General features: G+C 53.1%; 1 protein-coding gene across 1 annotated transcript in view; it reads right to left on the bottom strand.

Moving 5' to 3' along the window:
• Window positions 1-15,593, bottom strand: part of SLC8A2 (solute carrier family 8 member A2) — a 33,910-nt gene extending 18,317 nt beyond the window's left edge. Inside the window, exons 1-3 of the mRNA XM_040252431.1 lie at window positions 15,457-15,593; window positions 10,436-11,129; window positions 5,299-5,963 (exon numbers count right to left, since the gene is read on the bottom strand). Coding sequence (XP_040108365.1) covers window positions 5,299-5,963; window positions 10,436-11,113 — 1,343 coding nt within the window. The 5' untranslated portion in view covers window positions 11,114-11,129; window positions 15,457-15,593. The remainder of the gene's footprint in view (window positions 1-5,298; window positions 5,964-10,435; window positions 11,130-15,456) is intronic.
• Between the last annotated feature and the right edge of the window lie 1,191 nt (window positions 15,594-16,784).

The following is a 16,784-nucleotide window of genomic DNA, read 5'->3' as shown; positions in this document are numbered from 1 at the left end:
GCCAGTGCAAATGTCCTGAGGCAGCAGTGGGCAGGAGTGCTTGAGGAAGATCAGGGATGCCAGTGTGGCTGCATCCAAGGGAGCAGAGAGGGAGAGGGTGGGAGATGGGGTGACTGAGGGTACAGGGGGAGATGTCATGGGGTCTTGGTGAGCCATGGTGAAGACTTTGGCTTTTTCTCCAGTGAGAGGAGAGCCATGGAGGCCTCCGAGGAGAGGAAGGACATCAACTGGCTTAAAAGAGTGTTGGCTGTGTAAGTTTCTAAAGCACAAGTGAGATGCTCTATAATGGGCTGGGGGAGGGAATGAGGCCAAGACATTCATCAGGGTGAAACTTGGGCGGGACAGTGATGACCCTGGGGTGTTAACGAATGTCAAAAATCCGTCATTTACCCCTCCCTTCCTCTGTGGGGGAGGTAGAGAGACCCCAGGGTTCTGGCAGGGGTAGAACTGTATGAGGGAATAAGAGCTTCCTGTGGCTGCAGCCCTCAGCTCAGAGGGCGCTGTCCATGGTGGCTAAGGCAGGCCAACCTGCTCTGAGCTGCTTATGCCAGCTGTGTGGTCTTGGGCAGTTAGGACTCAGCAGCCCTCTGAGCCTCGGTTTCCTCATCTGTAAAATGGAGTAGGTAACCCTGTCTTCCTCGTGGTAGTGTTATAAGGATTGAGTTAGTACAGGGGAACTGGACACTGTCCGTAAAGGGGCACACGGGCATCATGTGCCTTCGGGCATGATGCCCGGAGGACATGTGGATTCCTGCCAATGTGCATCACCGGAATCTAATCATGAGGAAATATCAGACGAAGCCACACTGAAGACTGCTCGAGTAAGTGGCCTATCGTTTGCCAAAGTATCAGAGCGGGACTTCCCTGGCGGTCCAGTAAAGACTTGATGCTTCCAGTGCAGGGGGCGTGGGTTTGATCCCTGGTTGGGGAACTAAGATCCCACATGCCATGTGGCACAGCCAAAAGAAATATTCAGACCAAAGTGTTGGCATCACCAAAGTCACGGAAAGACCGAGGGAGTGATCCAGATTGAAGAAGGCGAACGAGACATGACAACCAAATATGCCAAGTGGTTTCTGGATCAGATGGGAAGAGAGGGAGGGAGTGAAAACACAGCTATAAAGGGTTAGACAAGGGCAACAGGGGAAATGCAAGCGTGGACTGTAGACTGGGTCATAATACGGACTCAATCTTAAATGTCCCGTGTGTGATCACTGTGTTGGGATGATGTGGGAGTATGTCATTATTCTTAGGATATGCATGCTTCTGTTGATGGCTGAATGGTCATGCTGTCTGCACCTCACCCTAATAAAGTGCCACCATTATTTTTTTTTTTTCCAAAACAAATTTATGGTTACCAAAGGAGAAAGGTGGCGGGTGGGTGGAGGGATAAATTAGGAATTTGGGGTCAACGTAGACACACTACTATATATAAAAGAGATAATCAACAAGGACCTACTGTATAGCCCAGGGAACTCAATATTCTGTAATCACTTACATGGGAAAAGAATCTGAAAGAGAATGGATATATGCATATATATAACTGAATCACTTTGCTGTACAGCCACAACTAACACAACACTGTAAATCAACTATACTCAAAAAAATTTAAAAAGTAAAGTAGCACCTCAAAAAATCTATTATTATATATTGAAAAGCATGAATGCCCACAGGACAAAATAGACACAAGTGGTGAATATCTGTGTGGTTATATAAAGGTTCGCCAGGCTATATATTTGCAGCCCTTCTGTAGGTGTGAAATTTTTCAAAATAAAAAGCTGGGGAGAAAAAGAACATGGGGATTTTAGAAACCAGGTATCAGAATCATAGAAGGCTAGGTTCCCAGGACTCATTTTGTGGATGCACAAAATCTGAGAAGATGAAAAATCTTAGAACCATCAGATCAGAGATGGGCTGAGGTACAGATTAGAACACTAAAACCTTGGAATCCTGGAATCTTAAAACCTTTGCCCCTTAGTGTGTTAGGATTATAGAGGCTTAAATCTCAGAATCTTGGAAGAGCTGTGCCATTTGGGGGTCATAGAGGTCATTATTAATTTGGAGAAACTAAAACCCCACAGGACCACCCTAGCCTAGTGATGCCTGCGGGCAAGTTAGAAAAAGGTATCCCTCCTTCAAGACACTCTTTCCATGAATCTGGAACTGTCGTCATAGACACAGAACTGTACAATGTCCACTATGTGAATAGCACTTCCTTAGACATGTTGCTCTTTTGCAGTGCACAACCTCAACAACTGTACGTGACAGCCCTACCTGCCCAGACTGAGGCAGGAACTTACCCCAGGAACAGGAGGCAGGGCTAGGCTGGGGCTGGAACTTACGTGTCCTCCCTCCCAACCCTAGACCTAAGCTGCCTTGATAAGTGATGCCAGGCCTGTGACTATCAACTGGGTTGGGAGAGCAGAGACATAGGGAAAGGTGTCAACTCGTCCTAGCTCTGGCTCCACCACTGAGCAGCATTTACTCCTTCACTTCAAACATCTCCTTCCCGAGGTAATTTGCAGGTGAGAAGGCAGCCTCTGATCCCAGCAAGTGATACCTGTACTCACTTCCTTTTGCAAAGGCTTGGGGTTTTGATGAGGGCAATGCGGACCAGAGGTGCAGGTAGGAGTGGAAGGATGAAGAGGCGGACTGACGGCAGGCCCTCACATGGTGAATGCCTTCTCTTCAGTTGAAGGAGGCTAGAGATGTGGGATGAGGGGAAAGGATGGAAGGTGGAGGTCATGGGTGGCCAAAGGGGTCTCATGCTACGGGATGACAGAACAAAGATGTGAACAGTTCAGTTTCAACTTAGTAAGTGAAACTTATGAGAAGATCAGCCATCAACGCTCCTGTATCCTGCTGTATTTTTTCTTTACTCTTCACACCACTGATATTTTAATACATTGAAGGTAGACTTTCTAATGACCTGTCTTTCCTAAGAGAGTGTCACCTGTGTTAGAACAGGCAGGGATTTCTACGTCTTTCATTTATTGCTGGTCTCCATTGCCCAGGTTCGTTTCTGACACAGAAAAGACACATGGTACATGTTATTATTACAGGAAACCACGGGAGCTGGGCTGGATGAAGCACAAGCTGGAATCAAGATTGCTGGGAGAAATATCAATAACCTCAGATATGCAGATGACACCACCCTTATGGCAGAAAGTGAAGAAGAACTAAAAAGCCTATTGATGAAAGTGGAAGAGGAGAGTGAAAAAGTTGGCTTAAAACTCAACATTCAGAAAACTAAGATCATGGCATCTGGTCCCATCACTTTATGGCAAACAGATGGGGAAACAATGGAAACAGTGAGAAACTTTATTTTGGGGGGCTCCAAAATCACTGCAGATGGTGACTGCAGCCATGAAATTAAAAGATGCTTGCTCCCTGGAAGAAAAGTTATGGCCAACCTAGACAGCATATTAAAAAGCAGAGAAATTACTTTGCCAACAAAGGTCTGTCTAGTCAAAGGTATTGTTTTTCCAGTAGTCATGTATGGATGTGAGAGTTGGACTATAAAGAAAGCTGAGCACCAAAGAACTGATGCTTCTGAACTGTGGTATTGGAGAAGACTCTTGAGAATCCCTTGGACTGCAAGGAGATCAAACCAGTCAGTCCTAAAGGAAGTCAACCGTGAATATTCATTGGAAGGACTGATGCTGAAGCTGAAGCTCCAATACTTTGGCCACCTGATGGGAAGAACCAACTCATCTGAAAAGGCCCTGATGCTGGGGAAGATTGAGGGCAGAAGGAGAAGGGGGCAACAGAGGATGAGATGGTTGGATGGCATCACCGACTAAATGGACATGAGTTGGTAATGGTGATGGACAGGGAGGCCTGGAGTGCTACAGTCTGTGGGGTCGCAAAGAGTTGGATGTGACTGAGTGACTGAAATGAACTGAACTGAACTGCATGGGAGACTTGTACATCAGTTAACAAAACATACTGTAAACCTATAATTCTTGAAAGAGTGTGGTATAGACAGATCTATTGCACAAATACATAAAGAATTTTGTGGTCCCGTGAGGACCACAGAAGTTATTACCTTGTTTACTTGTCTATGTTGAACCCTTAGAAAAAATCTGAATGGCAGATGAATAAAAAACAAGGTCCTACTGTATAGCATAGGGGACTATATTCAATGTCCTGTGATAACCGTAATGGAAAGCATATGAAGAAAGAATATATATATGGATAACTGAGTCACTTTGCTATACAGCGGAAATGAACACAATATTGTAAATCTACATTTCAACCAAAAAATTAAAAAAAAAAACCTCTGGCACCTAGTAGGTGCACAGTAGGACTAGTTGGCTAAGGTCACAGTTCTGCTCAAAGAGGAGTGAGGAGAGGGACTGGCAGGGAGACACAGGAGGGCTCAGAAGGCGGGTGGGTTTATGGTGGAACCAAAGACCCAGAGGCAATGCGGACACCGTCTCTCCTCTTGACCCCGCTTTGTTTTCCCCCACAGCACTTCCCATCGCCTGATGGTTTTGTATGGTTTTGTATGTTTCATAGTTTATAACTTTATTGCAACCTGAAGGTAGGGACCTTAGCCATCTTGTTCACCGAGGTATACCCCTGGCACATGTAGTAGGTGATAGATAAACTTTTTTAGGACTTCCCTGGTGGCGCAGTGGGTAAGAATGCACCTGCCAAGGCCGGGGACATGAGTTTCATCCCTCCAAGAAGATTCCACACGCCCCAGAGCAACCAAGCCTATGTGCCGCAACCACTGAGCCTTCGAGCTGCAAGTACTGAATCCTGAGCGCCTAGAGCCCGTGCTCCACAAGAAGAGAAGCCACTGCAAGGAGAAGCCCGCGCACCGCATCCAAGAGTAGCTCCTGCGAGCTGCAACTAGAGAAAGTGTCTGCAAAAGCAACAAAGGCCAAGTGCAGCCAAAAAAAACAACTCATTAAAAAATATATTTTTTTACTTTAATAGTGGCGTGGTGGGTGGGGCACTGGTTCTACCAGGAGATGAAACATCATGGAGCTATAATAAGGAACACAGAGCAGGATCAAGCACAAGATGGCACAGGTGTATCACGGACCTGGGAGCAGCAGCCCGCGGTGGTCAGTGGACAGCCACGCTGTCCGTCTTGTCCAGCAGCCTGTGCCAAATGTCTAGAATAGTACCTGGTTCAAAGTAGGCTCTCAGCAATGAATGAATGGATGGATCCAGCAAGTCGGCCCATGGAGAAGTAAGGATGGGCGCCAGACGCAGCCAGGACGGCGGGGCCTGTGACCCGCGGACCACCAGCCCTCCCTGCCCACCCGCCCCCAGACGACCCACCTGTACTCGTAATCCGAGCCGGCCTTGGCGGAGCCGTCTTCCGTGCGGTAGTCCACGTAGAAGGTGCTGTTGCCCCCGCCGCCCTGGCAGGTGACCGACAGCAGCACGGAGCCGCAGTTCTCCAGGCAGTGGTAGAGGCTGGGCTCGAAGAAGATGCGGCTGGCGCCGTCGTCCTCGTCCTCGCCGGGGCCGTCGGCCGGGGTGGCCCTGCGCGAGGCGTCCACCGCGTGTCTCCGCAGCACGTTGCCCGCGCCGGTCATCAGCCGCGTGGCCTGGATGCGGTAGAAGGCGCGGCTCTTCTGCTGGTGGAGCAGCGCGTAGTAGTTGGCGATGCCCACCAGCTGCTCCAGCTCCTTGTCCGGGTGCTTCTGCTTCAAGTCCTTGAGGATCTGGATGACCTCGCGGCGGCTGGCGTCCAGCTCGCGGGCCTCGGCGGGGCCCGGGCCCAGGCCGCCCACCTCGCCCGGCGCCTCGGCGCCCACGAACGTGCCGTCCAGCTCGATGCTCTTGGGGGGGTCGCCCTCGGCGCCGATGATGATGCCGCTGCGCGGGTCGGTGCGGTAGCGCTTGTACACGTACTTGTAGAAGAGCAGCCGCTTGTCGGCCATCCAGGCGAACACCACGCACACCGGGAAGAAGACGAGGGTCAGCAGCGCCTCCCACACCTGCGGGGGGCCGCGCGGGTCAGGATCGCCGCGCCGGCAGGGGGCGCGCTCGCGGCCCGCCCGCCGCCGCCCTCCCCAGCGCCGGGTCCCTGCCCTCCCCGGAGCTCCTCTTCTGAATCTCTCCCCATCCGGCCTTCTTGCTGTCTCTGCCTCTTCCCTCTGTCTCGCTCCTGTCTCTCTTCATCTCAGCCTCTCCCCGTTTCTCTGTGTCTCTGTCTCTCCCTCCATCTGCGTCTCCCCGCTCTGTCTCTCCCTCTCTCTGGCTCTCGTCTCTGCTTCCCCATCTTTCTGGCTAGGTTGGTCCTTATCTCTTTTTCTCCCTGCTGCCAGTCTCATTCTCTATGTCAGCTGGCTTGTTGTTTGTTTGTTTAAGCTGTAAAGGTATTTATTTATTTATAACTAATATTTATTTCTTTATTTGGCTGCACCGGGTCTTAGTTGCAACATGCGGGATCTAGTTCCCTGACAGGCGTCAAACCCATGCCACCTGCACCGCAGTGCTCCGCGTCTTAGCCATTGGACGGCCGGAGAAGTCCTTATGTCAGTTGGTTTTCTATCTTTCCTCCTCTGTTTCTTCCTTTCTGGTGGCCCTTGTCTCCTTGTCTCCATTGTCTTTTATATCTTTTTTAGATACCTACCTCTCTTTCCTATGAGATTCTTCCCTGTACCCCCTGGCTTCTCTCTTTATGTATTTATGTCTCTCCTGCCCTCACCCTTTTTGTCTCTCCCTTGGTCGCATCCATCCATCCATCCACCGTTTGTCACGCTGCTCAAGTGCAAAGAACACAGACATCTTCAGCCACCACCAAGTCAGGGACACGCCCCACCCTGTGGTCCCAGCCCCTGTCCAGGGGCAGTGCTGGTCTCTCTCTCTCCATCTTTTTCTCCCACCTCATTGCCCCTCCGCCCCTCCTCACCTGAGATGCCTCCACTTCTCCAAACTGCACCCATCACCCAGGGTCTGCCCTCTGCTCACGTCCCCAAACTCCCCTATTCCTTTCCTCCAACTCCTCCCCCCCGCCCCAGTGAATACAGCCTTTGCCAGATTCTCCTTCCTTAGGATTTGTTTGGCCCTTAGGGATTGGACTCTGACTCTGAAAGAGGCACGAGTTTGGCTCATCGTCTGACAGCCTCATAAAGCAAGTTCTCATGTTTACATGCTACCTCCCCAGAGAGACAGGGCAAGGCTAAGTTTAGACCCCGGTTCTAGAAGAGGGATGCCTGGCCCAGGCTCTTATGTGTAAAATGAGGACATTCTGAGACTGAATGAGCTCATGCACTCCTAGCACTCAGCCTTGTCAGTTACTGATATGTGGAAGATAGACAAAATGTAAAATTAATGTGATCGTTATTACTAGTGGGCTTCCCAGGTGACTCGGTGGTAAAGAATCCGCCTGCCAGTGCAGGAGACCCGGGTTCGATCCCTAGCTCAGGAAGATCCCCTGGAGGAGGCCATGGCAACCCACCCCAGTATTCTTGCCTGGAGAGTCCCATGGACAGAGGAGCCTGGCCGGCTACAATCCATAGGGTCACAAAGACTCAGACATGGCTAAGCCCACATGCACTATTACTACTTTTATAGTACTGTCACTATATTACTATTATCTTGAGCTCTTTGCACTCTGGGGCTCAGGCTCCCCATGGTCGGGCAGAAGGCACATACAGGAAACATCCACCAATACCTGACAGTTCTCCTTGAAATATTCATGTAAAGATGCATATGTCACCTTTCTCATTAAAGATAAGGAAGAGAAGATTAAAGAGCATTTACAAATCGGATGGCCCCAGAGGTATCTTTAAAATGAGCCTGGTAGGGAAAATATCTTTAAGCTCTCATTTCACAGCCCCTTGTTGCTGTGTTTACTGGTTCAGAAAAAAATTGGACTTGGAAATAGTACAACCACACAAAGCCACTGGCACTTTTGTGAAAAGAAACTGAATTTTCCACGCAAGCTGTAAAATGAGCTCTTGCCTTGCGCTCATTGAACTGGCCAGTGTCTACGCTGTGGGCGATTCTCTCTTAATCAGAAGCGAGATCTCCAACACCTGAGATCTGCTTTCTTCCCTGCAGGTAAACAAAAGGTGATTCTAATAGATTCATATCTGCCTTTGAGGGCACCCACTGGTGGTCCAGGGGCTAAGACTGCACTCCCAATGCAGAGGGGTCTGGGTTCAATTCCAGTTCAAGGAACTAGAGCCCATATACCACAACTAAGAGTTCGCATGCTGCGACTAAAGATCCCGAGTGCTGCAGTCAAATTAATGGATTGAAAATAAAGAGAACGTCGCTAGAATCAGAAATGAAAAAAGAGGACCTCATATAAAGAAGGGCTTCCCTGATGGCTCTGTGGTAAAGAATCTGCCTGCCAGTGTAGGAGACATGGGTTCGATCCCTGGTCTGGGAAGATCCCACACGCCTCGCAGCGACTAGGCCCATGCACCACAGCTGTTGAATCTGTGCTCTGGAGCCTGTGCTCTGCAACAAGAGGAGCCAATGCATTGAGAAGCCACCCACTGCAGCTAGAGAGGAGCCCCCATTTCTGTGCAATTAAAGAAAAGCCCTCGCAGCAATGAAGGCCCAGTGCAGCCAACACATAAAACTATTTAAAAGAAGAAGAACCAATGGTCTAGTCCAACCCCTTCTATGGTTCAGATGTGTAAACCGAGGCCCAGAGGGTATGGCTTTGCCTGAGGTCACATGGCACTTCCGGAGAAAACCCTGAGCCAGACCCATCTCCTCCCTGCCCCCGTTCAAAGCATCTAGGAGGGACTGGCATCATCTTGATCTCATGCCCATTCTTTCGGTTATTTCGTGAAAGCATTCCAGAAGTCTGGTCTCCGTGTTACTCCAGAAGGGATCCTCCAGAACCACTTTTGCACCCAGACCTGCGGCATTTCACACTGTATTCCCTGTGATGGAGCCAGCTCCTTCTCAGGAGAAACCTCCCCCCTCCCGATCCCACCTCCTCCCCACAGTGTCTAAAATCCATTTCACAGTTTTGGTGTAAATCCTTGTCACGGACCACTTGGACAACCCGAGTCAGGATAGCATCCTTTTTAAAATAGTGCCTGAGACTGTGTGAAGCATCGTCTGTACTTTTCACCTTGGCAGCCAGGAAACTCAGCACCACAGTCAGGAGTCAGTCACAGTAACCGGCTCCCTTCCTCCCTCATCCCTGTCTTCTGGTGCTCCACCTCCCTCTTTTCCTCACTGTGGTTTCTTCCTTCCTCCTGCCTAGATAACATCTGCAAAGAATTTTTATCCCTCTAACTTTAGATCTTTCCTGGAAAGAAACTATAGCTGGCAAAACTTGACGGATATGTCTGAGTAGATTATACACTTGGATAAAGGAATCCTGGGTAGCCTCAAATAAATTATGCATGTGTGTGAGAGAATTAAACCAGGCCCATGAATAAATTATGCAAATGTAGGTGGCAATCGTAGGGCTGTGGGAAATAAATTAGGGGAACATTTTAAAGGAGACTAAGCAATAGGCCCGTTAAGACACTGGATAAATGAGAGGCAAGTGATTATGTGAATGCGGTGTAAATTATGCAGCGGTGGTTCTAAATCTTTTCCCACTATTGGAATAAATTATGCAAAGTGGGCTTTTCAATAGGCTGGGTTTATGCCTAGGTTGGACTCGATATGGGTATGAATTACAGTGAAGTGGTATAAATTATCTCAGCGTCAGCAATCAATTATTAATAATGAATGAACTATGCAAACCACGACTGCATATCTGGCAAATACAGAGCTAGATTACGCAGATACGAAGTCCATGGGCAAATGATGCAAATTGCACCAAGTTACTCAAATCAATTAGCACTGTCAGAAAATACGGGGCTGGATTCTGCAACTGTAAAATGAATTATGCAAATGGGGGATGTCTAATTGCAAAAGTGGAAATAAATTATGCAAAAGGCAGGGAGTAAAGGAAAACACGTGACCATACCTGGCGAATACTTGACTAGACTGTCACATGCCTTACACGGATCACTAGGACTCTTAGCACACATGGCACCCTTGTGAGAGTTCAAAGATGCCATTTCCAGATGGGCATATTACAAAATGGCATCTGGTTCTGCATGGATGAGCTCTTTCCAGAGTTTGCAATGCCATCCAGACCTGGCTTGGGGACTACCCACCAGACTCCAGCCCCAATTTGCCCTCTCTGGCCCAGTGCCTTTGTGCAATGCACGACCTGGACAACCATACCCAGTGGCCCTCTCAGATGTGAGCATATGCTATGCTAAGTCACTTCAGTGGTGTCCGACTCTGTGCGACCCCACAGACAGAAGCCCACCAGGCTCCCCCATCCCTGGGATTCTCCAGGCAAGAACACTGGAGTGGGTGATGTGAGCATGCATTTCTGCAAACACAGGCATTGACTCTCCAAGCCCAGGAGGCCACCCCTCTGGATTGTGCAGACACACATGCACCCAGGAGATGTCCGTGCATCCTTGCTCACCTGGACCACACCCGGGGAAAAGACGGCCAGGATGAGATAAAGCCAGACATAGGCGAAGATGCTCCAAGAGGCGGTGACAAAGAAGACCCTCAGGTGCTTGATCTTGCGGCTCTCGCCGGCCGGAATGACATAGATGCACACAGCGATGACCACAAACATGTTGAAGGCAGCGCTGCCCACGATGGTGCCCGGGCCCAGCTCGCCCGCCTGGAAGTTGTGGCCGCAGACCTCAATGACGGACAGCAGGATCTCTGGGGCTGAGGAGCCGAGGGCCATGAGGGTGAGGTTGGACACTGTCTCATTCCAGATGCGGACGGTGCCCACGCTGGTCTCGCCGTTGGCCTTGGTGATGGTGATCTCCTTCTCCTTGGACGTGATGACCTCGATGGAGGCCATGAAGCGGTCGGCAATGATGGACACACCCAGGAACATGTAGACCATGGCCACAAAGTAGACCACGGCCCGGGCTGCCTTGTCCCCGAGCGACGGGTCATCCGGCTCCCAGACGGGCAGCAGGACCCCTGGCTGGCAGCGGTTGGAGCCCTGGCAGCCCCCTGTACTGCTGGCATCGCTGTCATTGGCTGGGGGAGGTGGCAGGGAGGGGGTTGGGGTGGCCGCCCCTGAGCATGGCGGAGTCCCCAGGAGGAGTGCAAACCCCACCAAGGCCAGGGGAGCCATGGAGGGGGGCAGGGTCCTGTGGGGGAGGAGGAGGAAGTCTGGGTGAGGGGAGCAAACCCCTCCTCCCTCTTGCTCAGGAGTCAGGGCTTGTTGCAGGCGGAGAATAGGGGAGAAGCTGGGGACTAACAGAGGGAGGAGAGAGACCAGGAGAGACAGAGAGACAGAGATTCAGAGACAGGGACACAAAGAGACACTCTCTCTGTGCTAGGCAGAGGCCAAGAAAGACAGAAAGATAAAGGCACCATGCGCTGCTGATGGACATGTAGCCTCTATGAGAAACTACAGCTGACATCACGTATCCCAGGACTCAGCAATTCCACTCCCAGGAATGAACCCAGGGAAATAAGTCAAGGGTTCAACGAAAGACCCATACACAAGTGTTTACAGCAGCTTCATTGATAATAAAGCTTGAAACAAGCTGGATGCCTATCGGTAAGAACACAGAGAGGTACAGGGCAGAAGAGGCCCATGGTGGGATGTTATACAGCACCGAAAAGGGGGTGCACAACGGGTACAGCCAACATCGCAGGTGCATCTCACGGACATATCACGGAAGGGTGAAGCTAGGCACAGAAGGACGCAGAAGGAATAAGTCTGTGGGTGAGGCAAGGCGCTGGGGGGGCCCTCAACTCATTCGGTGATTCCTGTGCTTCCCAATTTGGTGCTCGGAGGGCTCCTGCTTGGGATTTGGGCTGTATAGGTGCTTCTTTGTTCTTCCTGTCTCAGGTAAGGCTGGGGAGGGGCTGCTGGCGGGCCTCTTCTCACTCACATTCTGCCCGGCAATGCTAGCACGTGTCTCTCTCCAGTATACCTGGGCCTCTGGGAAGTGGGAGATTCCTTAGAAGCTGTGACATTGTGACCCCCAGGTTGGTTTTTTTGCCCCATGTGTGGGTGTGGGGTCAGTCCTCATCTTCCTGCCTCTGGTCCTGGGCTTGAGTGGCTATGTCTGTGTGTCTAGGTGTCCTTTAAAAATGCAAATCATTTCACATCCTTCTATCTGATCAGAACCGCGACCCCCACCCCACCCATGGCTCCGGTCTCACTCCAAACACTGAACTCCAAGGTCTCGCACAATCTGGTCCCCTCGTTCTCTTTCTGGTCTCATTTCTCTCCCTCTCTCCCTCCCTCCCTTGGCCTCAGCCACACTGCCTCTTCCCTGCTCTTTGGACAAGTTCTTGCCTCAGGGCCTTTGCACCTGCTGTTCCTCCTTCCTGGGACACTCTTCCCAGCATATCCTCTCCCTCTCCTCCTTCAGCTCTCCACTAAGAGGTCACCTTCCCTGACCACTCTGTTTGGAATGACACCCTCCCAACTTTGGGGAGTCCATCTCACAGATGAGCCGACCAAGGCTCAGATAGGCTTAGTAACTTGTCCAGTGACCCCCAGCAGCCATTCTGTGGCTCCCAGTTTCTCTCTCCAAGAGTGATCCTGACTTCCAACTCCCCCGCCCCAAACTTGTGTGGCTGTGGTAACCCAGTAGCCTATAAAACAGGCCTCAGAAAGGAAGGGAGGGGTCCTCAGGGCCGCCTGCTCCCTGACCCCTCTCCTGGCCACCAGCCTCAGTTCTCCCATAACATCCATTTCTGTCTGAAAAAGTTCTTCTCAGAGTCTAGCCCACAGCCTGCCCCCAACGCACACTGGTGTCCTCACGACTGAGAGCCGGGGGAGGGAGGCAGAATGTTGGCAGAACTTCCCTGAGAAGGAGTGAGTGAGTGAGTGTGTGAGTGTGTGTGTGTGTGTGTGTGTGTGTGTGTGTAGGCGGGGTAGAGGGATGATTCTTAAAGGGCCACCACACAATTACCCCCTCAGCAAGGTCCCTAATGATACGTCTAATTAGCAGCCCCCTAATTAGCAACAACTTAAGCATAATTACAAACCCACCAGGATCCAAAGCAAAGACTCACGCTCTCTCCTCCCTCCCTCCTCCTCAGCCCCTAGCTTTCAGGAGAACCCAGGGCCACCTGGGAGTCAAGAATTCATCCATAGCCTCTCACTCCCTCACTCAGGGAAGAGCCTCGGCCTGGGAAGTTCTGCCTCGCATCCAACCACCTGTCCCTTCCGCCTCAGTCCTCAGGGGAAACCAGGGTCAGCCAATGGGTGCTCTGACACCTGCCCTCCTTGCCCCAAAGCTGGGCAAAGCAGCCTGGTTCAATGGCTTTTTCTCCTGAAACACCTGGTTTCCTCTCCCTGCAGCCTTAGGAGAAGAGCAGTCAGGGTGAGAAAGCACTGGATAAACACTTGTGTGATGAGCCACCAAGAGGTCGGAGCCCTGTCACTGGGGACAGCTGGGCTGCTTCTGCTTGAGACTCCTGCCTCTGCCTCTCTCGTTTCCCCAGCTGCCCTGAAACCTAAGCTGGGTATCCAGGGGCAAAAGGATCAGGTGGAGGCCAGGGTGGGACTCCGGAGGGCAGATGGCAGGCATCATCTGTCCCTGGGGCTGTCTCTCCCCACCCTCCTGGGCCGGTGGCCAGCCGGGTCAGTGGGGAGTGCCCTAGTTCTACCTTGCCCCCATCTGGGGGCCTCAGAGACCTCATCTGTAGGATGGGGACTGCAAGCCTGAGCGGGGTGGGGAGGTCAGGCTGGCAGGCCAGGTAGGACCCGCTCTTGTCGGTAAGCAGCGGGTGGTGGTCCTGAACTGCGCTCAGGGCAGGGGCAGGGGGTGCCTGCTGCCTGCCCCTCAGTGGGGACACAGCCTTCTAAACACGCCCGCTTCCTGCCCCTGAGCAGCCAGGTCCCCCCGCCCCCAGCCCTGCACATGGTGTCCCCGCCGGGGGATACCACACAGACACACGCAGTCTTGGTGTTCAGGCTGTGATACATCCATCGGTAAACTGACACCGGGAGGGGCAAAGGGCTTTGTCAAGTCGAGAAGCTTCAAGTCATGGGCAGGACAGAGGCCCAGGGCTCCTAACCTGTGCTCGATTTAACCCACCCAGAGCCCCTCATGGGCACTCACTCGAGGGCCTCACCCCATCAGTGTGGGCTACAGGCTCAGCCCCACACCTCTCATCTTGCCCACTTCCTCTGGGGGCCCCCTTCCCACCAGGAAAGAAGAGGGACCTCAAGACTCAGAAGGGCCCTTTCCAGAGCCCCCAAGGGCCAGCGGAGAAGCTTCTGAGCTCCACTCCCCCTGGAAGACAGGTCTGGGGCTGGCACACTAGGAGAGGGATGGAGGCAAGACTGCAGGAAGGACTGGCCTGGCCCGACCCAGGACCTATTATTGCTCTGCCTGGAGCAGTGAAAGGGGCTCAGTAATTGTCCAAAGAATGAATGAGTCACGAAATGGACAGACGGCAAAAGAGGTACAGAAGTGAGATGGCAAGAGGAACGGGGTCCAGTCAATACGAAGAGGAATGGGAGGGTAGACTGAAGACAGGACCAGTTCGGTCTCCACTACAGAGGGCACGGTTAGACTGCCAGAATGCCTTGGGATGCCAGAAATCAGGCAGGGGCGAGCAGAGGAGCTCTCTGCTCAGGGGAGGGATGGGCGGGTGCCAGCTGGGAGGATGGGGTGGGGGAGCTCGGCGGAGGAAGGGAGCGGAGTTTGGGGGACTCCGTGCCTCCCGGGCGAGCCCACTCTGAGGCGGGGGGGGGGGGGGGGAGGGGGGGGTTCTTCTTCCTCCAGGTCCCCTGGCCAGGGGCGGAGACAAAGGTGTGTAGGAGGCAGAGTTAACCAGGGAGAGGAAGAGGGGAGGAAAGACAGAGGAACAGGGAGCAGGTGCCTGGAGACAGAGATGGAGATAAGAGAGGAAGGGGAGCGACAGGAAGACCCATGCGGAGATGGAGAGAGAGAGAGGAAGGCTGAGAGCGTAGAGACCAGAGACCCAGGGAAACACACAGAGATGGCGAAAGAGGAAGGCAGGGAGAGAGACCCCGGACTGACACAGAAAGCTGGACCAGACCCAGGCATGGAGAGAGTGAGACGGAGGGAGTCAGGGACTCAGAGAGACAGGCAGACTCAGCAGGACCGAGAACCCTGAGAGGTGTGGAGGCACAGAAAGGCGAGACCCAGACACAGGAGGGCGGGGGCGGAGGCGGAGAACGCGAGGAGGGGGGCTGCCCCAGACGGGGCGGGGGTGTTCGCATCCCCTCAGTGCCCAGGAGGCATCCCCTCCCCAGCCCCCCACGCTCCCCGAAGCGCAGGAGGGGCTGAGGATGTTGGCTGCTGCTGGTGGCCCCCGACTCCGCGTTCGGGCCCTGGTACCCGCAATCCAGGATATGCAGCCCCCTACTCTCCATAACGGAGCCCAGGGAAAAGCGGCTCCTCGAACGCCCCCCTCCACCCACCTGGGGTAGCTCATCCTTCCCCCCAGCCCTCCCTCCTCTCACTGGGGGTCTCTTACCTGCGGCTACAGCCTAGAGCAGGTTCCCCCAGCACTGGATTGGCAGTGGTGGGCGACTCCGCCCGATGGAGAGAGAGAGGGAGAGAGAGAGTGAGAGGAAGAGGGAGAAGAGCTGGAGACTGAGAGGTAGAGCTAGGGAGGAGGGGAGGGAGAGGGGATAGAGGGAGGAGAGGCGAGGAGGAGGGGGGGAGGGACACGGGGGAGGGGGAGTCGGCTGGAGAGGGAGGAGGGGGACGGGGGAGAGTGCCGGGAGGGCGGAGGCGGAGCCGGGGAGAGAGGGGAGGAGGAGGAGGCGGGGAGAGGGAGGCCGGCGCGGGAGGCAGGGGAGGGGCCTACAGAGAGGAGGGGAGGGGAAGGGGGGGATGAGGCAGCCCAAGCCTCCCACCCACCCTCTGCGTTCAGCACCACAGGCCATGGATAGCGGCGGAGGGCGCGCGCGCGCGTGTGTATATATGTGTGTGGGGGGGGGGGGGCGGGGTTCTGGGGGTCATTCAGCAGCATCGTCCACGATGCCCCCGCAACCCCCCCCCAACACAGTCTCTGATCCATACAAGGACCAAAGAGGCGAAAGAGCTACAAATAGTTCCAGGCTCCCAGAACTGGAGGGGGAGGGCAAAAATGTTTTTAGCCAGAGTCAAGATCCAAATTCACATGCCGGGCCTGCAGACAGAGCCTCACAGAGCCAGCCAGAAACAACCACAAAGGCAGCCATTAATAATAACAGTGCAGCCCTTATTGCGTGCCAGACATTGTTACAACATGTTTAGTGACTGCTTGACACGTGTTGACAATAACGGACCCGCCTGAAGACCCTGTGAAGGAAATGCTCCTCGTCCCATTTTACAGATAGGGAAACTGAGGCACAAAATGGTAAAGTGCTCCTTCAGTTTCTACCCTTCACTGCTAAACCACACGCGGTCCCAGACTCAGGGGCTGGCAAGAAGTCAGGAAGTGAGTTGCAAAGGATCGGGAGCACAGTTGCAGCACCGGGAACACAAACTCACAAATCCTGAAATGGAGAACAGACACACACACATGCACACGTGCACACCCATGCACAGGCTTCACGAACCCACAACATCACTGGTTAAAAGCCCCCAATCCCACCTTAGGGTCCACTTCCACCCAGGACAGGAGGTGATAGAGGATTTCTCCTCTGCAGACAGGCAGCAGGAGGCAGACCCTGCTCTGGCCAGTGGCCCATGCCCACCGCCACCCGTCCTGGCTGGACACCCTCAGGCTCGCTGCCAGGAGGGAGAGAGACGACCCAGCTCCAGCTGCGTGCGATTTCCCACGCTTGGGCTTGGGCTCTGGGAGGTGAGGAGGTC

Source organism: Oryx dammah, unplaced genomic scaffold, assembly GCF_014754425.2.
Source record: "Oryx dammah isolate SB20612 unplaced genomic scaffold, SCBI_Odam_1.1 HiC_scaffold_13, whole genome shotgun sequence".
Classification (NCBI taxonomy): domain Eukaryota; kingdom Metazoa; phylum Chordata; class Mammalia; order Artiodactyla; family Bovidae; genus Oryx; species Oryx dammah.
Note: the sequence above shows the minus strand (reverse complement) of the source record. Positions and strands in the feature narration are given on the sequence as shown.